General features: G+C 41.2%; 1 protein-coding gene across 1 annotated transcript; it reads right to left on the minus strand.

Annotated features, from left to right (window-relative positions):
- Positions 1–832: 832 nt before the first annotated feature.
- LOC148415198 (potassium voltage-gated channel subfamily B member 2-like) lies at positions 833–26,453 on the minus strand. The gene is made up of 3 exons (XM_088428848.1): positions 26,189–26,453; positions 22,975–23,706; positions 833–5,726 (listed from the first exon to the last, which is right to left on the minus strand). The coding sequence occupies exons 2-3, from the start codon at positions 23,560–23,562 to the stop codon at positions 3,783–3,785; spliced, it is 2,532 nt and encodes an 843-aa protein (XP_088284974.1). The 5' UTR covers positions 23,563–23,706; positions 26,189–26,453; the 3' UTR covers positions 833–3,782.
- Positions 26,454–27,262: the final 809 nt, after the last annotated feature.

The following is a 27,262-nucleotide window of genomic DNA, read 5'->3' on the forward strand; positions in this document are numbered from 1 at the left end:
AGTTTGTTGTTGGGTCATTGTCTCGTTGCTGTATTTTGTTGTCTTGCGCGTTCCGCAGAGTCCCAGGTCTGCCTGTCGCTGTCCTCCCTGTTTACCAGTGAGTTTATTTTTGTTTGGGGTTTTCTGCTGCAACTTTGTCCAGTTTTGTTTCCGGTTTGTTCCTGCATTGATTCCCGATTAAATCTTCATTTTTGAGCCATATACTCCTGTTTCCCTGCATTTTTGGGTCCCCTCCTTCCTCCTATCCACTCACTATGCCTCATTGTGACACTACTTTTGAAATGTCTCTTCCTAGATGACTGAACTTGAATATGAATATTAACACTGAAATTGTGAAACACACTAACTGTTTCTGCATAAAGCATAAATAATGCATCACTATGCTGTGAAGCTAAGTATAAAAGAATTAGAGTACAAACAACAATTTTGTATCTTTTCATGTCTTTAAATTTTTACAATACAAAAAGATTTGTACTGTTTTTAGACTTTAAGCCAACCTTCCACTGGATATGTAATGAGTGTTATGAGCCGCATTTAGAAGGACAAATTCATATTTTCAGTTATGTTGGTGAGAGTAATGTAAAAGTAATGCAATAATACACGGTAATGCCTTACATATTAAATACAATAATATTATAATGTAACTATTTACTTTGAAATGATGGTAAAAAGTAATAATTAATGCATTACAGTTTTTAAATAACTTGCATAACACTGGTTATAACTTTTCAGTTATAACCGGAATTATTATTCAGAATACATTTGTCATATAGTGCTCAAGAAAATAAGACACTGAGCAGTAAGAAGTGTATAAATTATACACCACACAGTGTTAGGTTAGAGAGACATGTTTATTTTTTTATTTTTTTGGATGTAAATCAGTAAATGAATGTAAAGTCACTATTCACTAGTTATCTGTTGATCCTCAACTAATGCATCAGACTAATCATTACATTTGTGTTGAACTAGATAGATGATGATGAACCTCACAAAAAACAATAACAGTTGGAGAATTTAAAAATGGGAAAAAAAACTGGTATAGAGGCTATCTGTAATACAGTATTTGGACGATAGTGACACTTGCAAACGCAGATGAATAATAATGTGGTTATGCACACTTTCGTCTTCAACAAGACTACAGCAGTACTTTTAGTTGAACCGAGTCATAAGTTAATATTGCAATTTGCTTTGCCACTTATTAAACATTGCATAGTGTCATTCAACCACATTGGACTCATTCGTAGATGCTGCTGTTCATGGACACCTATTCACAGTAAACCTGTATGATCTACTGTATGTAATGTTTTTATAATTAGCAGTGCAATTCAGATGTACCGTACTCTCATGGAGATGCTTAAACGCAGAGGAAGTCATAGTGAAATTGCGGCACACTGAGGTTCAAATTGTAGGCGATGTTACTTCTTGTAGATGAGTCACAATGAGGTTCAGTGAAGTACTGTACACCAAAGTCAAACAAAACCAGAGGATTTGAATCTCAACATGTGTCCAGTGAACAAGAAAAAATTAACTCCATTATTCCTATAGTTTTTTTCTTCCACCTTCTCATAAATTGTCTATTTATGAAAAGGCACCCATGTTTAAATATATCTAAATTTCAACAAGAAAATGCAGCGCCATTGTCATATAAAAATACAGTAAATCACTGTTATTTGACAAAAAATGCGATAAAGATGAGTCTATCAACAGACTGAGTCTGTATTTACACACCCAATTCATGTTTTATGTGTCCAAGTATAGTTTTTCCCGAAGTCGTTTTGTGCATAAAAGTACATCTGATAAATAATTTGTCACCCATGCGTTCATTTGAATGTGCAACAACATCTAAAACCATTTGTTACATTTGAACATGAAATCATTTAAGGAAAACACTTTCATAGTAAAATAGCCCCTCACACCACACACTCGCACACTAAATAATTTAATAATAACGTGCTGCAGGGTATAGCCTTGGTTAGCACCTCGGATAGACTCCAGCATCAGTATTTCAATGAGAGAAAAGAAGATAACAATAGACATTAAATTACGACTTTGTATATACAACAAGCAAACATTGGGCAGAACACTGCATTTACTGCTCACGTTTCTTGAAGTACACCTTTCATGTTTCAATATTTCAGATGTCAGCAACTTAAAATTGCCAGAAATGATCAAAACTGAAATGACAATGATGACTTATGTACAATTTACACGGTTAGATTAAAAGACATATGTAAGTCTCATAGAGACCAAATTTTTTAGGTCCATGCACAAGTGCACTTACTTACATGTGAGTAAGTGATGGGCAAATTTCTTGTCTATAGAATGTGTCAAGGCCCCCTTGATTTGTTATGACTCTTTATGACAGACACCTCCGACCTGAAAATCAGGCAGTTTAATGACTCCCTCCAAGGTAATACTTTTTAAGTCGCTATCTATTCATTCCGTGCACATTCCGTTACATTCATACAGTACATCCATGGTGATTACTCTAGAAACAGATGCTACTCTCTAATTGTTCCCTTGTGGGCTTTTCCTCAAGAGCTAATGGTGTGGGAGGATGTGAACAAACCTGTTTACGGGTAGGATTTTTTTTTTTAGGCATTATAGAAAAAAGGACTATGAATACTGTACAAGCATACAATATATTTACAAGTTAGATTAACAGATATGTTTAACCATGCTTTGGGTTGCATTTCAAGTAGCTCGAGCACATGATGCCCGAGAGAGTGATGAGCCAAAGATTTTCATGCATTGCAAAAATCACTTTTTCCCCATATCGTGCATATGTATTATAAACTGTACAGTAATCCCTCGTTTGAAAAACCACGAAGTAGCGTCAGCCCTCGACGGAATTTTCATGTATGTGTTATCTGGGTACCTGAAATTTTTTAAATGGGATAAGTATTCATACTATACATATTTAAGACAAAAATTACTGTAGTACATATTTACTTAAATCTTAAATTATTAAATTAATTCTTAAATTATTAACCCTACAGTAACTGTACTGTTACTGTACTGTGCTGTTATCCCTGTTGATGAAACACACATGTTGTTAGATAGACGCAAGGGAAAGGAGGAAAGTTGTAAACCTCTAACCCAGAGTTCCTTTGTAATAAATTGGAACTTCAAGTGTGAACTCTGATTGATATTGTGTTTGGTCAGCTACAATCTTCACTTTAATTCGACTTCGGGGCATCGCTAATATAATTGCGGCTCTCCGTGAGACTGCAGCCAAACGTATGGGAAGGGATAACAGGACAGTTACTCTAAAAGGTTTAATAATTTAAGATTTAAGTAAATATGTGTACTGCAGTGGTTTGACGTCTGTCTGGCATGCAGGAAACCTTCAACGCGTGTCCCTCCACAATATAGTTTTTTTTTTTTAATGGAAAAAAACGTCTGTGATGCACTGATAGAGGAAGCGCGAAGTAGCGAGGGATCACTATATACCCTTGATGTAATAGGCTGAATATAAAACAATAGAAATCGATGTACTGTTCATGTGAAATTAATTCTGATTTAATCGAGGCTTTGCTCATGTTCACATTGTGATATCTTGTGGTCATCTAAGGTCGATGATTCCAAGGTTTTTAGGTGTTTATGTAAAAATAGATAGTTGCTATCATGTGAAAGCGCACTGACACGAAGGATTGTCCTTCCCTCATATCCAGAGATAGTACTAGATCAGGCAATAGTCCTTCGTAGAATAGTATTCAGGAATATGACACAAGTTCATCCTTTCCACCAAACTTTGGTGGTAACTTTCAGGACATTTGGGGTCACATGCTAGTTTCATTAGAGGGTGGTAGACTTCCCTCTAGTATGTGGTTTTCTTGTCTCTCACCATCCTGAGGTGTCACCTCCCTTCTCCCGCCCTCCACAGTTACCAACTCTACGGAGCAGTTGAGCAGGTTGGCCTTAGGCAGAGGGCTAGTGCAGCTGCCTGAGCCGACGGCAGACCTCTCCATGTGATTCTTCCCCTGGTGGCTTAAGCCTGTGTGCTGCCCTTCACCCTCTAATCTCTTGGCTGCTGAGCCCTCACCTTCCCCCTGAGAAGTGCTTGGGCTAACAGATTGCCCCACCGGGGATGGAGATTGTAGCAGAGCCAGTGGAGATTTAATATCTTGCCTTCCAGTGCTGAACTGTGCCGAAAATCTGGAAACGTCATCTGAGAGTTGCTGAGGAAGCTTGGATGTTCCAGATGAGGGGGAAGTTGGTGGCACCGCTGCCATAAGCACATCATCCTGGGTTCCAATGAGGTCAACCTTGTGGTCAATGGTCTTTTGCAGGTTGCTATAATCTGTCGAGGAGCTGCAGCTGCTGTCTGCCGTAGTGCCCACGCTGGGACAGGACAAGAACTTGTACAGCCCCTCTTTTATAATTGTTAGTGGCTGGCTGCTGTCTGTGGTTTTATTTGTCTCCATGGCACTAATCTGACTCAGATCCAAGGGATGGGGTGCACGCAGTTGCCTCGCACTTTGGCTAGCTCCAACACTACGAATCAGAGAACCTTTTTCCCCGCTTTCTCCGGAAATGATCTCGGCCATGTTGTAGCCTGCCCTTGCATCTCTGGCATGTGAAGTTCCACGGGTTTGGGCCATGGGCAAAACGTTCATGTCCTCTTCTTCTATAAGCTGTGCTTGCTTCTCCTGAAAAGTGGTTGCCTTGTCATAAGCACATTCTAATGTCTTAACATTGAGGCGTTGAGGGCTGCCTTTGTTCGTCAAGGGCTTGGGGCAGTCAGGTGATCCCACTTGAGCAACTTCCTGGTAAAGAGATGAGAGTTTTGATTGGCTTGGGCTGCCTATATCTGCATTGGAGTAGCGTTTATGGTAGCTCCAGCGGCTAGGTGATAAGTGGTTGTCCACCTGACACTTACTATCTTCCTTCTTTTCGATTAGCACATCTGTAAGTTCCATGTTACGTGCGAAAGCTTCTTTGGGATTAATGGAAACAATACTTCCACTTCGCTTAGCTCGTTCAAGCGCTTCCCTCCTCTTGATGGCTTTCTCCTGCCTCTTCTGCTCTCGATAAAACTCAGAGAAGTTGTTAACAATAATTGGGATGGGTAGGGCAATGACCAAGACACCAGCTATGCAGCAGAGCCCTCCGACAATCTTCCCCAGCAAGGTTTGAGGGTAAATGTCTCCATAACCAACGGTGGTCATTGTGATTGTAGCCCACCAGAAAGAGGCAGGTATGCTCGTGAATTTGGTGGCATCTTCATCTTTCTCAGCAAAGAATACTAAGCTAGAAAAGATCATAATGCCCATGGCCAGGAAGAGAATTAATAGACCCAGTTCATTGTAGCTCCTTCGCAAAGTGAAGCCCAAAGACTGGAGTCCCGTGGAGTGCCTGGCCAGTTTCAATATCCTCAGAATCCTCATAATTCTAAAAATTTGGACCACACGACGTACATTCTGGAACTGCATTACATTCTTGTTCGATTCAGTGAGGCAGAGAGTCACATAGTAAGGCAGTATAGCCAGCAAATCAATGATATTTAGTGGCGCTTTGATAAAGTTCCACTTGTTGGGTGCTGACAGCAGGCGCAACAGGTACTCCATGGTGAACCAGGCAATGCACACCGCTTCCACATGGGCTAGGCTTGGATTGTCATTAAATTGGCCAAATTCATCCACAACTTGCAGCTCTGGCAAGGTGTTAAGTGACAAGGAAATTGTGGAAATAATGATGAACAGGATGGAAATCATAGCCAGGATCTGCAAGACAAAGAGAAGAGAGTGTTATGAGCTTTTTTTTTTTTTTTTTTTAATCACACAGCTAAATATGAAGGATTTAGAATAGCAGGGCATAACATCACAATCTCTCATTGCATGAATTCTGCTACATTGTCTGCTTGGATTATTGAGGTGCCAAATGATTTGTCCTGCACGTGGAAACTGTTGTGATGAACTAGATACTTTTATTGGCAATTCTTTATTAGGGAGTTAGGTAAGTCTTTGATTAAATTAATTTTACATGTTAAATAACTGTATAATAATAACTACCGGTATATATTTTCTTCCTGAACCCAACTGTTTAAATAAATGAAGCAATCAATCGGTCTATACAATAAAATACATGATGATATAGCAATTCCTATTAAAAATTCCCAACTTTGTAACAAAACACAATATCATACCAGACACTTAGTGGAGAGTTTTAGTTTATCTGTAACAAACATGTGACCTATTTGTGCATGCCTATATACTTCTACCTTTATATATTTTTCTTTTTACTTTGCTACAATTTGGCAGTCAACCACTTCTGTGTTTCTTTACCGATTTAAACTCTTCTAACTTCAGCATGTTCCAAAAATGTTTCCTTCACAGGCTATTATTTTTCTAATTGCTAACTTAAACAGTTTTTCCAGAATTTATTTGTGACATAAAAAATTCCCATTTATATTGAATGGAGAAATTTAAAGATTTGTCGTACCACAGTCAATTCACCTAGGGATCAATGTAAACATTTCCACAATATCTACATAATGAAAATTTCATCGAAGGGGAATAAGACCAGATTAGGTTTGGGTTAGTTTTAGGGTCAGGGTTGGTTTATCCTTTTGCTGTTTTTTGATCATTTTTTAATGAGAAAATTTGCCAAATTCTCCACATTTTTATGTCGCAATTATAAATGGGAGATTTATGTCATCCCTTAGTCTATTTCCTGCCAAAGACGTTGACACCAGTGATGTTGAGAGACAGAAAGTTCTTTCTGATTGGACAGAATTTGGCAACACTAACTATTTTTCAATAAATAAAGCCATGTGGACAGAATTTTTTTACACACAAAGGGGGAGAGAGAATATGCAAGTTTTAAATAGCCCTGGTTACATGTAGAAAAGGCCCAAGTAGTCATACCATTTTGAACTTTGACATGTTGTGACCATCTGGGTGAAGTCTTAGCTCTCTAGTGCCTTCTTTCAATACTTTCCTTTGATATCAAATGCCTTTGAAGTAAATCAAAGATTTTGACAAAATCCAGGACAAGGATTAAGCTTTGTTCTGTTCTGGTTTAAAATTCAAAATGCGCCACTCATTCAATTCACCTTGGGAATGATTTTCAACATTCCCACACTTTTATAAACCAAAAATTGAAAAAATCTTTAACAATTTGCACATTTCTCACCAATATCATTTTTCTTATTCCTGTGATTTTCATTCTTCAACTACCGTTATTCGCCAAATATAAGACGCAGGTTTTACCCAAAAATAAAGGACAAAGGTATGCCTCCTATCTACAGTAACTTAAAGATTACAATTTTTTGTTTTTTATTCAATATGATTCAAGGAAGATTAATCTGTCAGCCACATAAGCCGAGTTTTTTCTTGCTTACAATAATTACCGTAACGGTACAGGCTAGAGGGCAGACGTCAGTTGGCCGTTAGCAGCCAGTGCCTGTTGCAGCTAAAAGCAGCTTGTGTTTGTGGAGATTGTTACGGTATTATTTTCAATAAAAGAAGCAAGCAGACTGAACCGCTGTCCTGAGTCCATCCTTGTTCACGTACAGGAATATTACTAAAACTGAGAGGATCATGTAAAAGTTGTGTCTCCAGCTGATTCAGTTAAGAGTGGAAAGCCGTGTGTACCGGTTTGAGAACAAAGGAAGGTATTCCATTTGACATGTTTTTAATTGCGGTCTTTTGGCATATACATACATTGATAAACTTGGTAGAATATGAATGTTGTGCAACTTCGGGTATTTAGGGCAAAATGAACTCAAGCTGCATCACGAGGAAAAAAAACCCAACTGCTTCAAGTGCATGCAACGTTACACTGAAGCATTCACTGACCACTCACAATGTTGGAAATCTGAAGTACACATGCAACATTTAATTTACGGATCTGAAAAATGAATTTGCAAAATTTTGGATTCATTCTCTTTTGCCTTAGTTCACACTTAGAAAAAATCAGAATTTGACAATATTAAGGGTGCGTCCTATACACAGGTGTGTCCTATATTTGGGTAATTATAGAACTTTCATGAAAAAAAATATCATGGTTACTTTTTTCATTCACATTTTTTAATTTAAGCTCTCTCGATTTTTAAAAAAAAACTTTTTTACAAAATGACATTTTTCAAGGACAGGTTAATAATTTGTATAAGGGCTGAAATTTGCTTCATTTTTATACATGATTCATTGCAGTGAATGTGTAAGTATGTGTAAGTATAAAAAAAAAAATATATATATATATATATATATATTATACTTACACACACACACACACATATATATATATATATATATATATATATATATATATATATATATATATATATATATATATATATATATATATATATATATATATATATATAGTGAAATTCTTATTCTGTTCTCTTCCTGAGTAGAAAACATTACCCTGAATTATTGTGAAAAGTATACATACCACAACAAAAAAACACATATAATTACTGATATTGTTGATATTTCACCATTAAAAAAAACAAAAAACCTTGTGACCTTGTGTAATCCATATTAGCACAAGGTCATTTTTCGATAAAGTCATGATGGGGCATCTACTCACTTAACACAAGTCAGAAACAGCACTGTAGACTACACCTGAGCATTACTTGACTTTTTAACTATATCCTATACAAACACACCCATTCCAAAACAACCCTCATGTAGAGAGGGATGCGCCTAAATCTGAATACTGTGTAATCTCTTCCTTCATTTTTAAAGAATAGTTTCTCTTTGAAAGGTATTTTGTACTACATAACTAGCACCAGCATGCTTGATTCTTCCGGTCAATGGAAAGAATGAAAGAATGAGTAACCAATTCTAACAGCTCTCTATCCTCGCTATAGATAGCAAGACAATCCTATTACAATTATCCTGAAATGTCCTAGCAAAGGCTGCAGTGAAAGACTACACAAGCTTATAGCTCCTCACCGTTCCACCTGGAGTTCATTTGAGCATACTTTATACTTTGCTATATCTGAAGCTCATCTGCACCTTGTTTATTTTTATACTGTATATGTTCAGTGTAAAGTCCCCTAACCTCTTTGATGACATAAATTAGGACAGATGGGTAATTATTGATCATAGAGTAATTTGTGGAAAATAATCATGGAATGTCATAGAATGATTTTGAATTATATGAAATTATAATGAACAATGTGAAATCATGTGGAGTGATTCTGCGCAGTAAAAAATTATCTCCATTTTTTTTTAAGTTGCATTCATTTTTTTTGAATTTGTATAAAATAAATATAGTTGGGGCGGCTCTGGCGCAGTGAATAGCATGACCTCCTCACAGTTCAAAGGTCCCGGTTCAAATCCACCTGGCTCCGGCCTTCCTGGGTGGAGTTTGCATGTTCTCCCCGAGCCCGCGTGGGTTCTCTCCGGGCACTCCGGCTTCCTCCCACACTCCAAAAACATGCATGGCAGGTGAATTGGACATACTAAATTGTCCATAGGAGTGATTGGTGCGTGAATGGTTGTTCGTCTCTGTGTGCCCCTGCCATTGGCTGTCAACCAGTTCAGGGTGTCCCCTGCCTACTGCTCGAAGCCTGCTGAGATAGGCGCTAGCAAGCCTGCGACCCCTGTGGGGATAGGCGGCTCTAGAAAATGGATGGATGGATGGATGAATATAGTTGGTATGAACGAATAATTGAGAAGTGGTAAAAATATATTATAAATACAAAATAAAAAGGAATTATATATATAAAAATATATATAAAATGTATATAAAAAGATATTTAAAAAAATGGGGGTTAATTTTTTTTTTTTAAATATTGAAATTAATTTCTTGTAGGGATGAGATGAAGAGTACTATTTTGGAACAGATTTAATAAAAAAAATAATAATTTGATCTGGAATTCTGAATGTCATAGATAATGAATTGGCATTTTCTTGCTATAAATTGTAGGTTTGGAAGTGTACATGATTGGAATGAGGGGAAAAAAATCCTCCTGAATGCGTGAATTTCCGTAATGTTTTGAATTTGGAAAAATGAGACTCGGTGGGAAATTACTGGTATTTTAAAAACTATTTTCTTGAATTGGGCCTTTCACTTTGACATTTCATTGTTCATCAGCTAACTTGAGTCTTCAAGCCATGAACCCTTATAACACAGAACTTTCACTGTAAAAGAGTAAGAGAGACAATGTTCTTTCTGGAACACAGGGGTCAGACTCCAAGGCCCAGTGGCCAGATCCGGTCTGTCACATCATTTTATGTAGCCTGCGAAATGCTAATTTGTCTTCAACTTTCTGGCTAAAATACCAAACTTGCAAGTTGTCTTCAACTTTCAAAATTTTAGGTGAAAAAAGCCCCCAACAACAACCTTTTTTTTTCTTCCCAATCTCTCTTTTGAACAGTTTTTACCAAACTCTGATTTCAAAACTAGCAAAGTGTGTGACGAACACACTTCAAATTTATTTGATTAGTCGTCATTCTAGACCTTTGACAGAAACTACAGATAAGTACAATGTGGCCCACCATAAAATTGAGTTTGGCACCCCTGTTCTAGAATGAAAAATATTTCTGAAAAGCCATAACTAGTTTCCCTCAGAATTACAGCATAAACCTGTCTTGAGAACAAGACCTATTTTGAGAACACCAAGCTGACACCTAACAGTTGATCAACACTACCACCAACACTAAAAATGGCCTTTAAAAAAATAATACTGTAGTACTACATATCTAAGTTTAACAATGTTACACAAAATGTACGGAAGATATCACTAATGTCTTTTAGGGTTCAGAAATCAATAACAATAACATTTTACAGGAAAAAAAAAACTTGCCAGATGGAGTCTTGTGTAGTTTGTGTCTTAATGTACTGTACATCAGGGGTACCCAGCCTTTTTATCATCACAGACCGGTCAACGCTTCAGATTTTTATTGTGGACCAATGGCTGCCCTGAGCTTACTTGAGTCTTGAAAATACTTTTGAGGCTGCCGCCTCAAAATGTGCACAAATGTACACAAATTACAACGATAAAATCAATCATACATCTGAATTACAAATGCTATTGATTTCAATAAAAGATATCAAATAAATGCAAACCAGTACTTATAAATGCAAAATCTTTGTATATGCTAACACACAACAAACGGAAATACATGGCACGAACGAAAATGCTAACGAGCAAACCTCATACAAGGCTGCACGATATAACATGCTGGATAACAACTAGCATTAGCTAGCATGCTATCCTCAATCATAAGTTGTTAGATCAACAAACAAACTAATTTGGGGCATATTAACAAAAATGACATCCAACATCCTTTCAAAGAAAGTACAACTTGCTGAAACCCGTGGGCCCGATTTCACAAAGAAACCGATGACAGTGACTGCTCTCAACTGAAGCCACACTGCCCTTCCTCACTACAAAATGTAATATCAACAACAGCCAGAGGCAAGATAGAACGAGCCAAAAAAAGAGCAAATGAATTAACTGTTAAAGGATAAACTAAATCAATTCTAAAACGTCATTATTTCGGGTATGGCCCTTGCAGCCCGGTACCAGTTGATCCACAGACCAGATTGGAGACACAGATTGGAGACTTCTGCTGTATATACTGTACAATGTCTGCTAAGCGCATTACAACCCCTCTCACACTCAAAAGACACCATTAGAAGAACTATTTCAGTTATGCCTACATTCGTGAAGCAAGGTAGCTCATTGCGAATAGCAGCTGTTTCAAATATGACTTAAGAGCAAGTAGAATTAAAGAGAAACTTTGTCTGAACAGTCTGAATATAGCCAATATATCAGAATCCCTGAATGTTACAATCAACTTCGTGTCACATTGTTAGCTGTTACTCACTGTATAATTTTATTATTTTGTTTTTATTTTTTTACCTTAAGATATCAAATTGCTGAAAGTATATAAATTTTTGATCCCATCAATGGAGCTATCCATTATCTTAACCGCTGATCCTCATAAGGGTCAGAGAGGAGTAAAACATTTAGGTCTCCTTCGACTGATTTGAGGGTACTAGGATTTTAGATGACCTGATTACTGTGAATAATATTTCTTAGATTTGTGAAAACTTTTGAATTAACCAAACATAGAAAAAGTGGCTCAAATTTTTTTATCTCTTCTCATTGTGTTTGACTTTAATTTTTGGCACAAATTCTCATTCAACTCTATATTTCCTCTGTGATGCATTTAGCTCCACATTACTTGGCAAGGGCCTTGCTCCTCGCAGCCAAACAAAAACATCTAAAAGCCTCAGGTGGGTCAAAAAAACAAACAAACAAACAAAAAAAACCACCACTGATATATATATACCATATTTTCTGCACTATAAGGCGCACCAAAAAGCCTTAATTATTTTAAAAAGCTGATGATGGTGCGCCTTATAATCAGGTGCGCCTTATATATGGATCAATGTTGAGATTGGGATTCGTAGATGGGGAATGAACTGAAAAAGTAAGCTTTACCTCTTTCTTTTGTGTGTTTACAGTTGAACAAGTTTGGTCATATTGACATTGAGTTATGATGCTATTGAGAATTTAGAATTATTATTTGAGTTATTATTATTATTACTTTGAGTACACTTTGAGTATTACTATATTGTGATTGAAAAAGTTTTAAAATATATGTCATTAATTGAGGGTGCGCCTTATAATCCGGTGTGCCTTATAGTGAGGAAAATACGGTATATGACATCACATTTGCTCAGGGTCAAGAAACAAACACAGGGTCTACAACACAATCACAGATCATCTTGAAACTGTCACATGATCAAATTGGTCATTAACAGAATCCTAAGCAATTGTGGTGTCATTTTAGTCGACAGCAAATAGCAAAATGCACATCCCATCAGATGGATACAAATGGATGGATTTTGCTGCTTACCAGTAATACCTCTCTACAAACAGTATAATCATGGGGTACACATAAAATTGTAATAATCCATCAATCCATCCATTATCGTCACAAGGGTTGCAAGCCTGCTGGAGCCTATTCCAGCTGTTTTCAGGCTGAACTCGTTGCCACATGCATTTTTTTTTTTAGCTTGAAATTAGATGGGAGGTGTATTGGACACTCTAAATTGTCCTTAGGTGGGGTTGGGCGCATAAATGTTTGTTTATCCATTTGTGTCCCGCAACTGGCTGGCAACCAGTTGAGGGTATACCCTGCCTGCTGCCCAAGGACAGCTGGGATAGGCACCAGCAAGCCTGCGACCCTTGTGAGGACAAGCGGCTTTTCGAAGACAGATGGATGGATTGTTGATTGATGGATTTATTTTATTGGGATTAGCATTTTTTTCTGAAGATAAGTCATATTGAAAATATGGGAATGAGGAGAATAAAATGAGTGCTTTTGACATTAAAAAGAAATTGAGCGATTGATCAATTACGATGATTCATTGATCTAATTTGTATTTACCAAAACATTTCAGAGAAAAACCCATCCCTAGTTTTTTCATGAGTTAGATACATCGTGGTATTGTGGCAGATCAAAAGATTGACAAACAACATTGGTGTCAAACTCTTTTTTCATCTTGCATCACATTGTAGTTAGTTTCATAGTAGTAGTTTAATTTCTGTCAGAGGGCCGTTTTGACTGTGAAAGCAAATTAATTGAAGGTCTGTCGGTCACATTTCTAACTAGCTTTGAAATCAGAGGTTGGCAAAACTGTTCAGAGACATTCGTGAAAAAAAAAAAAAAAGTTCCCCAAATTTTTTAAAAATTAAAGACAACCTGCTAATTTGGTAATTTAACCAGCATTTCATGGGCCACATTAAATGATCTGGCCCCCAGGCCTTGAATTGGACACGTGATATAAAACAACATAAAAAAGTGGCAGCAGTAGGTGGCTCAGTGGCACAGTGAATAGCACATCCGCCTCACAGTTAAAAGGGCCCGAGTTTGAATCCAGCTGGCTCCAGCCTTCCTGTGAGAAGTTTGCATGTTCTCCCCGAGCCGACGTAGGATCTCTCTGGGCACTCCAGCTTCCTCCCACATTCCAAAAACATGCATGGCAGATGTCCTTAGAAGTGATTGGGTGTGTGAATTATTGTTTGTCTCTGTGTGCCTTGCAATTGGCCAGAAAAGCCTTGCCAAATAATTTATCTGAGTCAGTTCTTGCTATGCATTGTGAGACAAAAGACTTTGACAAAAGACTTGTATTTGCATATTCCTGTCTGCGAAATCTGCAGCATTGAAGAGAGCTGTTAAAAAAAATGAAAATTCCTTGAAATGAATCAGCCTTGAAATGTGTGTGTGTATGTGTATATATATATATATATATATATATATATATATATATATATATATATATATATATATATATATATATATATGTATATATATGTATAAGGAATCTGGTTTAAAAGCCTTGCCAAATAATTTATCTGAGTCACTCGCTTCAGAGATGAGAGAAATCAATTTGGATTGGACAATCTATATTACAGTTATACAATAAGAATAATTTTATAAATCCCATCAAACTAAGATAAAAAGATTTTTTGCATGGATTTAATCTTGGTTATTGAAAAAGTTACTCTTATTATGAATAGAAATGTACAAAACAGAAGCGTGTGTGTGTGTGTGTCTGTGTTTCATTTAATACTTGTATCTAATCAACTGTACTCAGTTATGCTCAGAGAAGAATCTCATTGGCCAAGAGCAGAATGACACACAGGTAGTGTCATTGCGCAGCGGCCTAAGAAGCTTCCCTCCTGCTGACCCCACAGTTCTGAAATAGTCTGCTCTGTTATATTTAGAAATGATTAGGTTTGTTGCTAAACATAATTGTGTTTATGTGTGTTATGTATGCATGTATGTATGTATGTGTCACGGGGGAGTACGGCGGTTGAGGAGGCCGGCATGGTTGCAGAGGAGGAGGACCCAAAAGCAGGGGAGCGTCGGGACAGGGGGTTGATTAAATCCATTTATTTATAAACGAACGGGAACAAAAGCGAGAAAAACAGGACGGCAAAAAACTCGAACTAAGGGCGCAGGCAGGCTGGCAAAACAGAAAGCAAAACACTATGGACAGGCTGGCAGGAAAACACGGAGCTGAGGGACTCGGGGCAAGACGGGACTACGAGACAATACGATAGAGACAATATGACATGACGTGACAGAGACAATGATCCGACACGGGCTGTAACAGACACTAGGCTTAAATACATTCACAAACTAATCAAACTAACACATGGCAGCTGGGCAGGGACAACAGGCAAAGGGAGCAGACTGGAGGACACGAGGCGCAGGTAACAGACAGGTGGACTAAATCAAAACTAACGCAGGCAGACGCGACAGGGGCAGAAACCGGAACTATAAACGTAAACAGAAACAGAACCCCTCAAAATAAACCCACAACCCAACAAACCATGACAGAACCCCCCTCTCAAGGGACGGATCCCAGACGTCCCAAAACAAACCGACAAGCAAACAAAACCGAGGCAGGGTGGGCGGAAGGGGGACCGGAGGAGGGCACAGGAGAAAAACAAAAACAGTCCAAAGGCACCCCTGGTGCCAAACGGGATGCACCCGAGGGGGAAAGTCCAGAGGACGACCCGGTCGCCAGAGCGAGTCAGGCGGGCGACCCGGTCGCCAGACGAAAGGTGCCCTGCGGGGCGAGTCAGGTGGGCGGCCCGGACGCCAGACAAGAGGCGCCCGGCGAGGCGAATCAGGCGGGCGGCCAGGACGCCAGAGCAGATGTGCCCGGCGGGCCGAGTCAGGTGGGCGGCCCGGACGCCAGACAAGAGGCGCCCGGCGAGGCGAATCAGGCGGGCGGCCAGGACGCCAGAGCAGATGTGCCCGGCGGGCCGAGTCAGGCGGGCGACCTGGGCGCCCGATGGCGAACAGCAAGCCACCCCAGGTAGGCTTGTATCCCGGTTGCCCCTGAATATCGGCAGGCGGGGCGTCAGGCGAGAGCGGAGACGTCAGCAGGGCGGCGTCAGGCGAGAGCGGAGACGTCGGCTGGACGCCGTCAGGCGAGAGCGGAGGCGTCGGCTGGACGCAGTCAGGCCAGAGCGGAGGCGTCGGCTGGACGCCGTCAGGCCGGTGCGGAGGCGTCGGCTGGACGCCGTCAGGCCGGTGCGGAGGCGTCGGCTGGACGCCGTCAGGCCGGTGCGGAGGCGTCGGCTGGACGCCGTCAGGCCGGTGCGGAGGCGTCGGCTGGACGCCGTCAGGCCGGTGCGGAGGCGTCGGCTGGACGCCGTCAGGCCGGTGCGGAGGCGTCGGCTGGACGCCGTCAGGCAGGTGCGGAGGCGTCGGCTGGACGCCGTCAGGCAGGTGCGGAGGCGTCGGCTGGACGCCGTCAGGCAGGTGCGGAGGCGTCGTCGGGGTGCCATCAGGGAACAGCCACTGGGTGCAGACCACAGACACGAGTGAGAGCACAAGACTGACCTGGGACAGGGGCGACCACAGGGAACCGTCTGGCATCTCTGTCGTCTGCGGCAATGGTGGCATGGCTGACAGCTCAGGCGACTGCGGCTGCCGCGCCGAGGCTGGCGGCTCAGGAGGCTGTGGCAGCGGCGCAGAGGCTGGCGGCTCAGGAGGCTGAGGCGCCGTGGCTGGTGGCTCAACAGGCTGAGGCTGCGGCGCCGTGGCTGGTGGCTCAGGAGGCTGAGGCAGCGGCGCAGAGGCTGGCGGCTCAGGAGGCTGAGGCGCCGTGGCTGGTGGCTCAACAGGCTGAGGCTGCGGCACCGTGGCTGGCAGCACTGGGAACGGCAGGCTGGACAGAGACAGCCACTGGGGGCCAATCAGAAACGGCGGGGATGCCAGGAGACTGACTTGGGATGACTGAGGCAGACGGGCGACTGGCTTTGGAGTCAGACGGGCGACTGGCTTTGGAGTCAGACGGGCGACTGGCTTTGGAGGCAGACGGGCGACTGGCTTTGGAGGCAGACGGGCGACTGGCTTGGGAGGCAGACGGGCGACTGGCTTGGGAGGCAGACGGGCGACTGGCTTGGGAGGCAGACGGGCAGGGTTCACAGAGCCTGGGGTCCGGCTCGCAGGGTGCACAGAGGCCGGGGTCCGGCTCGCAGGGTGCACAGAGGCCGGGGTCCGGCTCGCAGGGTGCACAGAGGCCGGGGTCCGGCTCGCAGGGTGCACAGAGGCCGGGGTCCGGCTCGCAGGGTGCACAGAGGCCGGGGTCCGGCTCGCAGGGTGCACAGAGGCCGGGGTCCGGCTCGCAGGGTGCACAGAGGCCGGGGTCCGGCTCGCAGGGTGCACAGAGGCCGGGGTCCGGCTCGCAGGGGTCACAGAGGCCGGGGTCCGGCTCGCAGGGGTCACAGAGGCCGGGGTCCGGCTCGCAGGGGTCACAGAGGCCGGGGTCCGGCTCGCAGGGGTCACAGAGGCCGGGGACCGGCTCGCAGGGTTCACAGAGGCCGGGGGCCGGCTCGCAGGGGTCACAGAGGCCGGGCGCCGGCTCGCAGGGGTCACAGAGGCCGGGCGCCGGCTCGCAGGGGTCACAGAGGCCGGGCGCCGGCTCGCAGGGGTCACAGAGGCCGGGCGCCGGCTCGCAGGGGTCACAGAGGCCGGGCGCCGGCTCGCAGGGTTCACAGAGGCCGGGGACCGGCTCGCAGGGTTCGCAGAGGCCGGGGACCGGCTCGCAGGGTTCGCAGAGACCGGGGACCGGCTCGCAGGGTTCGCAGAGGCCGGGCGCCGGCTCGCTGGGACAGGGGCGGTCTGCCGCCTTGGCGCTGGGACAGGGGCGGTCTGCCGCCTTGGCGCAAGGACAGGGGCGGGTAGCCGCCTTGGCGCAGGGACAGGTAGCCGCCTTGGCGCAGGGACAGGTAGCCGCCTTGGCGCAGGGACAGGTACGGGTAGCCGCCTTGGCGCTGGGACAGGTACGGGTAGCCGCCTTGGCGCTGGGACAGGTACGGGTAGCCGCCTTGGCGCTGGGACAGGTACGGGTAGCCGCCTTGGCGCTGGGACAGGTACGGGTAGCCGCCTTGGCGCTGGGACAGGGGCGGGTGCCGCTTCAGCCCGCCGGCAGGAAGTTTGGGGAACAGAGACCGGTGGTACAGACGCGACAGGAGCTTGGGACAGGGTGCAAGAAGAGGGTGGTACAGAGACAGGAGGGAACGGATCGGAAGGCTGAACAGATGGGTTCTGGTGGTCACTGGGGCGGTGGCCTTTTCGCGGGCCCCTCCACCGGCGGCCACGAAATGCCAACCGGGAGCCCACGAAAAGGTCACGGTCAAATAGGGGCTCTGAATCGGAGTCTTCGGACGAACTGTAAAAGGACTGGCCGGACTGATAGTCAAAATCTGAATCAAAATCATAAGAGGTGCACAGGCTCGAATACGGAATATGATAAAAAGTGTCGAAGGAAGAGGGACGCGGGTAAACAAAATCCGGACCGGTACTGGAACGAAACGTGACGAAAGGAGGGCAATCCTCGATATCGGAAAAATCTGAGTCCAACGTACAGTAAGGTGCGCGAACAGGAGAGGAAGGGTGATCGGGTGTGCGGACAGAAGGTGAACTACGCAAATCAGAAAAATCGGAACTACAAAAAACGTGCGGGGACAGAATCGTGTCGTATGGGAGGTCGGAGGAACACGAGGGAAACGCGGAAGTAACAGACGCGGGGGGCGGATCAGAAGCGGGGACAGACGCGGACTCGGAGGGGAGAAACACGGAAGAAAAAACAAGAGGTCTCACACTGGGGGAACGGGGCTGACCGGCGGGCTGAGAACGGATGCGGGCGGGGCGGCGGCGTCGAGTCCGCCGACGCGGACTTCCCGCTGGGTCCTGTGCTGGTCGGATCATTCTGTCACGGGGGAGTACGGCGGTTGAGGAGGCCGGCATGGTTGCAGAGGAGGAGGACCCAAAAGCAGGGGAGCGTCGGGACAGGGGGTTGATTAAATCCATTTATTTATAAACGAACGGGAACAAAAGCGAGAAAAACAGGACGGCAAAAAACTCGAACTAAGGGCGCAGGCAGGCTGGCAAAACAGAAAGCAAAACACTATGGACAGGCTGGCAGGAAAACACGGAGCTGAGGGACTCGGGGCAAGACGGGACTACGAGACAATACGATAGAGACAATATGACATGACGTGACAGAGACAATGATCCGACACGGGCTGTAACAGACACTAGGCTTAAATACATTCACAAACTAATCAAACTAACACATGGCAGCTGGGCAGGGACAACAGGCAAAGGGAGCAGACTGGAGGACACGAGGCGCAGGTAACAGACAGGTGGACTAAATCAAAACTAACGCAGGCAGACGCGACAGGGGCAGAAACCGGAACTATAAACGTAAACAGAAACAGAACCCCTCAAAATAAACCCACAACCCAACAAACCATGACATGTATGTACTGTATGTATTCAACAACTTAAATATAAATTGCATGTTATACGTATATGAGGAACATATCTTACAGATTTTAAGTACATATCTTATGTCTACATATACGTATATGAGTTACATATCATATATATATATATATATATATATATATATATATATATATATATATATATACAAAATATATAATAATTGTGTTTATGTGTGTTATGTATGCATGTATGTATGTATGTACTGTATGTATTCAACAACTTAAATATAAATTGCATGTTATACGTATATGAGGAACATATCTTACAGATTTTAAGTACATATCTTATGTCTACATATACGTATATGAGGTACATATCATATATATATATATATATATATATATATATATATATATATACAAATATATATATATATATATATATATATATATATATATATATATATATATATATATATATGTATATATATATACATATATATACAAAAGAAAAAAGCAATATATGTATATATATATATATATATATATATAAATATATATATATATATATATATATATATATATATATATATATATATATATATATATATATATATATATATATATATATATATATATATATATATATATATATATATATATATATATATATATATATATATATATATATATATTGCTTTTTTCTTTTTTTTATGTTCAAAGGAAACAGATTTAGGTATACTTTTAGGAGAACAGTTTTAGGTATACTTATACAATTTTTTATGATAATAATCATACATGGAGTTACCTAAAAAAAATTAACAAATTTACAGCAATTTTAAGGATGCTAAGTTGAAATCCCAGCTTAGAAAATACATCAAGTTTTGGCGCATACAAAGCTATAGTATGTATTAAAAGATATTTACCTCAAAATGCTTGCAAGTTTTAAAAGATTATTAGAAATTCCAGTAGAAGTAATTCATTGTAATACAATAGGACCTGTCGTGATATCTTTTGATTTTCAAGGTTAACAGTGTTCATATTAGATTTTATTTTCATCCCACTAAATACAGCATAGTGTGAACCTCTCAGTCTGTCATGGATGGTTCATTAACAGGGGTAACTCCACTTACAAAATAATTCCTTCCGGAAAAAAAAAAAAAATCATAACGTGAATCTTCCATAAGTAGTGACCCTTTTCATAAATAGCCTATTCATAAATAGCCTAATCCATTCCAAGCCCCCCAAAAAGCTCCCAAAAAAAGCTCCCTTTCAATGAATAATATTAACACATTTTTAAAATACATTACAAATAGTAAAAAATACATACGTATTAGAATTAAATTGGTGCATAATAATCAAAATATATCATGTAAAGAATGATTAATAAAAACAAAACAAACAAAAAAAAACTCTCCTAAACCCTTTAAATTAATCAAATAAATTGTGGCGATTGACAATATGAATGCACTTCACTCATTTGAGAAAGAGTCCAGAGGAGCAGTAATATTTGTTTTTGGACTGCTTGAGCATTAAAGCTTATTTTGGTTTAATTTGGGTCATGCAAAGTGCATCCTGTGTGATGTCATTGCTAAAGTGCTATAGACATGCTAAGAACGCAAACGTTAGATGCGACAAAATGGTATGTTACATGTGTGTTTTTATATGAATATGTACAATGTTAGCCGTAGCTAATGTCAATTTCATGTTTGTTAATTCTACAGTATAAATTGATGGTGGAAAGTGTGGATGAAATGAGTAAAGATGAAAAGTGCAGGATCGTAATAAAAATCGATGTGAAAAACTCCTTTGTGTGCAAGTCGGCATATTAATAAATTATAAAAATGAGTTTGACACCTGTACTTTAAATGAACTAACAATAACTTTTATATTTATTACTTAATTAATTATCAATTACAACTGAGTAAGTCCTCTAAATAATTATAACCAAGAATAAATGAAGCATTCTCTTCCTCAATGGCCGACAAAAGCAGTCATCTCTTCAGTAATTATCGTATATCTTTCCATTTTCTGAAATGCTTAACAAAGAACAATTCTTTCCAATACATTATCTACATTGGAGAGCTGGTTTGTCATCCTTTTAATGTAGTTAAATCTTCACTGCCCAGGACAAACAGTTTGATCTGCTTTTGCTTGTGACTCTGGTTTTGAGCTTCCGGTATACCCACATACTTTTGGGCAGCTTGTCAGTCTTGATCTGAACTTCATCCTAATGTCTGAATTTGGAAGTATAGTGACAAGCACCTGGGAAAAACAAAGCCTTTTCCCCAAGCCGACCACCAATTAGATTCTCATCTACAAAAACTGGATTAGCAATCCGAAAAGTGTATCCTTTTTTGACATTTTTGACATTGACAAAAGGAAAAAAAACAATATAAATCAAGGGTTAGGGTTAGGGTCTTTCAACAACTGGTGACTTATTTTTTCCACAGTGTTTATCCATGCTACATGTTAGTCTAAAACAGAGTCCCGAGCTCTTCGCCTGGCTCACCCGCCTCTCCAGGGGTGAAAAAATAACTGAGTGCATCAAAGTGCCTTGAATCAGGGGTTCTTCAACTTTTTTGGAGTCAGGGACCCCTTTTAGAAAGCAAGGACATTTGCAAATGTTTGCAGAAAAAAAAAAAAATTGAGCCGAACATACATGCTCTTTTTATTCACCAGCAGAATCAATTTGACAACAATTCTCTTTTGTGACGTTTCTGTGATACTGAAGGTTAGAAAATAACAAAACTCAAAAACATCATTATAAAATAAAATGCCACTTTAGCTTTGCTGGCTTTGTCGCCTTGTTAGCAAACAATGTAGATCCAAAACGCATTTTGACAGATTTGAATATATATTTTTTTAATGTAGTTGAATTGATTGGGTTATTTAAGAGTCAAGAATACTTTCACAATTGAATAAGAAATAAAACAAAATGAACACAAATCAATATTTTTTTAAATGAATAACCCAAATTATATCACGGACCCACTGAAGTCAGGGCACGTATTGGTCCTTATTTTATTTCAATTACAATTCACATAGCAAAAGCAAAGCCTTTTCTCCCAAGGTCATCTGCACCACCCCATGGCATCGCCTCACACCCCGCCTGGGGGGCCCGTCCCACTATTTCAAGAGGAGACTTGGAATGAAATGCCCATAGAATTCTAATGTTCCAAAGTTATTTATAAAGTTTCCATCCATCCATCCATCCATTTTCTTAGCAGCTCATCCTCACGTAGGTCACGGGCATGTTGGAGCCTAACCCAGCTGCCTTTGGGTTGCACCCAGAGCCAGTTATCAGCCAACTGTAGCGCACACAGAGACAAACAACCATTCACACTTACAAACACACTTAAGGACAGTTTGGAGTCCCCAATATACCTACCATGCATGTTTTTGAGGAAACCTGAGTACCGGGCAAAAACTCACATGGGCACAAGGGAGAACACGCAATCTCCACACTGGAAGGCCGGAGCCAGAAGAGAATCGGTTACCTCAGAAATGCGAGGCGGACGTGCTAACCACTCTGTTATATAAACTGCATACGCTCGAGTGTGACGACATAACGGTAAATCATAAATAGGTACGTTGTTACGAACTGAGTGATAAGTAAAACAAAGCGGGATTTTTCAACAGTTTGAACAACTGCCCTTCAAGAGTTGAAGTGCAGTTGGAAGTCCAAGAATTTAAAATATTTCTATGGGTGCCACGGTAATGGTAACGAGAGATGCTGTTACCTTTGCTGCCACAGATGAGCTGGGTTTCTCAAGGAGATCCCAGAGCTTCTGCCTCTGGTCAGGACAGCAGCCCTGCTCCTCCTCCTCCTCCCCTTCCTTGTCTCTCAGAGTCTCCGCCTCCCTCCTCAGCTCCTCGTTCATCTGCTCTTTCTTCTGGTGGTATCGTGCCTGACAGCACGACTCCAAGTAGATCTCATCAATGCCCCAATAGTCCAGCTCCTGGCCAAAAGACAGGGCGCACATCTCCTCCATCATGTGCAGTTTGCCTGTTCTGTAGAAGTTGAGAATGGAGGAGAAGGCCACAGGATGACGGTCGAAGAAATACTCGTTCTCAGATAGGCTGTAGTCATCGCAGACCTCCAACAGGGACTCATGGGTGTTGCAGTCTCTCAGCTGTCCCAGGCGAGTTCTGGGTAGACGGTCCAGCGTTCGCCATAAAACCTCATGTGTTAGGCCTCCCACATTGAGCCTGACCCTCCTAGATCTGGCCTTCACACGGATGATGTCGATGGGTTCGGGGGGCAGCACTGGAGCTGCCGGGGGCCGATTGGTGATTTTTGGCGTGCTGTATAGTGCTTTGTCGGTCATATTTGGTCGCCGTGAACGCCACTAATGCATATGATGTTTACTGGTTTAGATGACTTTGTGGTGGCTGATGGGCACAAAGTGGCGTTGGCCCACCAAATCCACCCAGCTCCGTTCAGATTGTAGTTCTTCTGCTAGAATCCATGCCTGGAAGGTGGAAATGTAAAGTATACTTGTCAGAGTCACTTCATGAAGAGCAATATTATTCAACCATGAATTCAAACATGAATCCAAATACTGTACTGCACACCCAAGATCCTTTTTGAACCCAGTCGTGTTCTAATAAAGATTTCCAAGCAGCCATTTGGACATAAAACTGAAAAAATATCAGGGCACATGCCGTTAGCTACACAAATCAGCTGGAGCCAATTTAGTTAGGAGAAGATATGCTGTTGCCGTCTCGAACTTGGCTGTGGGAAGGACAGCTCTGACCAGCCTGCTGAACTGCAGACAGAAATCACTACAAAATATCTTGCAGAATGTCTTGACTCACAGAATGCTTTGCCACACATGAACTAATCATACACACACATAGAAGGACAAATAGACCATGTTTTTTTTTTCCTTTCTAGGGCGGAAACCTTCATGTAATTACATACTTCTGAATCATATCAAAAGAGAGGGTTTGGAGAGGCTGAGCAGAAGAATTGTACTCGTGCAGTCCTTTTCCGTTCTCCTCATCCATGATCTGGTAAAAGAATGCCTTTTGTCCTTTTTTTGTCTATAGTCTAACTGGGGAACTTGGCACTATAGTGTCAATGGAACCCTCCAATCTCGACAATCATGCCCTCATGTCTGTTTGTCATTCTCCATGAACCTTTAAGCAGCTAAGTACCTATACAGATGGACAAAGAAACACAGATCTGACCTTTGACCGCGACAGAGGTTTTACTTAGTAACATTGTGTCAGTGGCCAATGTAGCATTTAAATAACAAATCTTGTGCTGTTAAAAAAAGGGTTTTTGGGGGCCCCCAAAACTAGACGTTTATGAAGACAATTTGAGGACAGAGAAAGCTTTTTTTTTTTTTTTTTTTTTTGCTCCAAATCTTTTTCACGAGTTATTTTTATTTTGGAGTTGAGTGTCATTTACAAAGGACAACAGTTCTGTGAACTTTTATTTTTTCTTGTGAAAAGTGATAAAGCTAAAAACTTTAAAGCATTTAGTTGAAATGAAAAGAATGAAGTGAAAAGTTCATCGCAAATTGTTGCCTTAAAAGTTCATCGCAAATTGTTGCCTTAAAATTTTGACTACACTCAACGTCTTTATCTGCTTTTTTTGTTTTTGTTTTGTTTTAACAGTGTAAGACTTTTGCACAAAACTGTGCTAAAAAAAACATTATTACACATTCAAATCATTTCTCAGTTATCTCAATGAATACAAGTAAAAACATTTTTTTTCCAAAGGGAATCTATTTGAAAATAAGAATGGAGGATAAGGAAACTGAAACAAATTTTATTGCAAAAATCTCCATGATTTTCTGGAATTAACCATATTTCATTACATAACAACGTATCTACCCGTACATTTTTTTCCCCGACAAACCAATTTTATGAAATCGCAAATGCTCATTTTGACATTAGATGTCCTTTGACAGTAGGACCTTTATCTGGTTGTATAACGCCGTACCACAAATCCAAGCAGGGGCATTAGGCTTCGTCTGCCCTAGCTCAAGTCTGCTCTAAGTTAATTATAGTGCGTCTATCTTCTTTTGAGACACTCATAGGACACATGACTATGTCAGCATCCAAAACTACAACGTCACTAAATATCAAGTCATATTAAATCGTCCAATCCTAAATAATTCATACCATCAAGAAATTTCGAATATGATCCTTTCTAAAATGTCCTTGAGAGTTTTAAAGTATCATATCTCAGTTGAACAAGCATTTATAATTTTATTACGAGTACATCAGAGAGTCTTAAGATTTCAAATGGAATTGTTTGTATAACAAGAGATCATAAAATACCTTAGTGTCACCTCCAGTATTGTTCTCAAGACATACTCTAAGACAAATCCCATTAAAACATAATAGTAACTATATTTGAAGCACAATGTTTTTAAACTGTCCAGTATTCCCATATTGACCGGAGATGGACAAATTTGACCTTTAAGGCATCAGAACAACTACTAACTTTATTTCCCGGGTACATTTTCCTTTAGAATATTGCCGCGGGCCAAAGGTCCCGAAGGGACACTGACTATGCAACTGCATTTTATGTAGTATACATAAAGATCATGGAAGTCCAAAACTAATGAAACTTTTTAATGCGTGTACATTTTCCATGACTTGGAATCTTTGTCCAAATCGGAAGCAACTTGTTTAGAAGATAGCATTAAAATCTAAAGTGAGAGCATTCATTTCTAATTTGTCGTCAAGAGATTAGGCAGCCTGCGGCTTATCCCTAGATTATGCACCTGAGTACAGCAAATTTAAAAAGCACAAAGTACAAAGCCTAAAACGGCCTCAGTGTTTCAAAAACATTTACAGTCCTAGAATAATTAATTAAGTGTCCCCTCCACACATACACATTTTTCAAAACTTCCATCGATGATTATACGTTGCAAAAGAAAAGACATTAAAAACTTTGCAGAGTGTCATGAATCAAACAATCTTAAAGAAGCCTACCTGTATGTTTGCTGCTAAATAATTCTTGAAGTCAAAGTGCTTCTTCCACTAGGTCCCACCATAGCAGCCAGTTTATGTCAGATGTTCAACACCATACTGACAGAAGAAACCCACAGGAGGTACTTCCAAAGATCAACATTTTGGCCGCAATGGCGATCTTAAACAGTGCAGATAAAGTGGCATCAAGGAAATGTCAAGAGTCAAGTTACACTAGGAAAAGAAACCTTCACACAACTCCAGAGAGAAAAGGGAAGCCCCATGGACACCGACTAAATGGTTCCCGTGTGGAGGAGGGGGGCTGAAAAGAGACAGGAAGAGAGAGAGAGAGAGAGAGAGAGAGAGAGAGAGAGAGAGAGAGAGAGAGAGAGAGAGAGAGAGAGAGAGAGAGAGAGAGAGAGAGAAGCGGTGGTTTCCCTGGATAAATCCTTCAGCACCAAGGACAGCTCTTGAGTGCTCCTTTTTGGAAGGCGGACAAAACTCATGTGAAAGAGTATGTTAAACACAATAACAATGATGCAGGCTAGCTGCTAACATTCGGCCCACCGAAACCATCTATTTTTTAAACGACTGTCCTTAACCTAGCAGGCTGAACTTCAATTTGAATATTAACCCTTTCAGGCTCAAATTAAGTTTCTCTCTTTTTTTTCAAACATCTAAAAAAAATTCCTGAAACAATATTAATGTGGAATACTTAAGGGACTCGCATATTATTGTTAGAAATTTGCAACGCCTGCCTGGAGAGGGTTGAAATTGTGCAATGCACTAATGCATAAACTAAATTGACTCGGTTTGTTATGAGGAGGCATGCAATTTTCAATTTTTATTTTCTAAAGTATAGCTGAAAAGTAACAAAAGTAACAATCTTTTCAACAGCAACTTGTGGACCAGGTGCAATAAAAAAATAAAAAATTGTACTGAGACCGCAAAACCACTAACGGACAATTTATGACATTTGCAAGCTTTTCATTGACTTAATTGAGTGGCTTAGCCTGACTCCCATTATGCAAAGTTCAAGAAGGAGGCCAGGTTAGTGAAAAATCCTGACATTCAGGGGGTTGATAACACACACCATGA

The sequence above is a fragment of the Hippichthys cyanospilos genome, chromosome 12 (genome assembly GCF_059441005.1).
Source record: "Hippichthys cyanospilos isolate Australia breed blue-spotted pipefish chromosome 12, RoL_Hcya_1.0, whole genome shotgun sequence".
NCBI classification, from domain to species: Eukaryota; Metazoa; Chordata; class Actinopteri; order Syngnathiformes; family Syngnathidae; genus Hippichthys; species Hippichthys cyanospilos.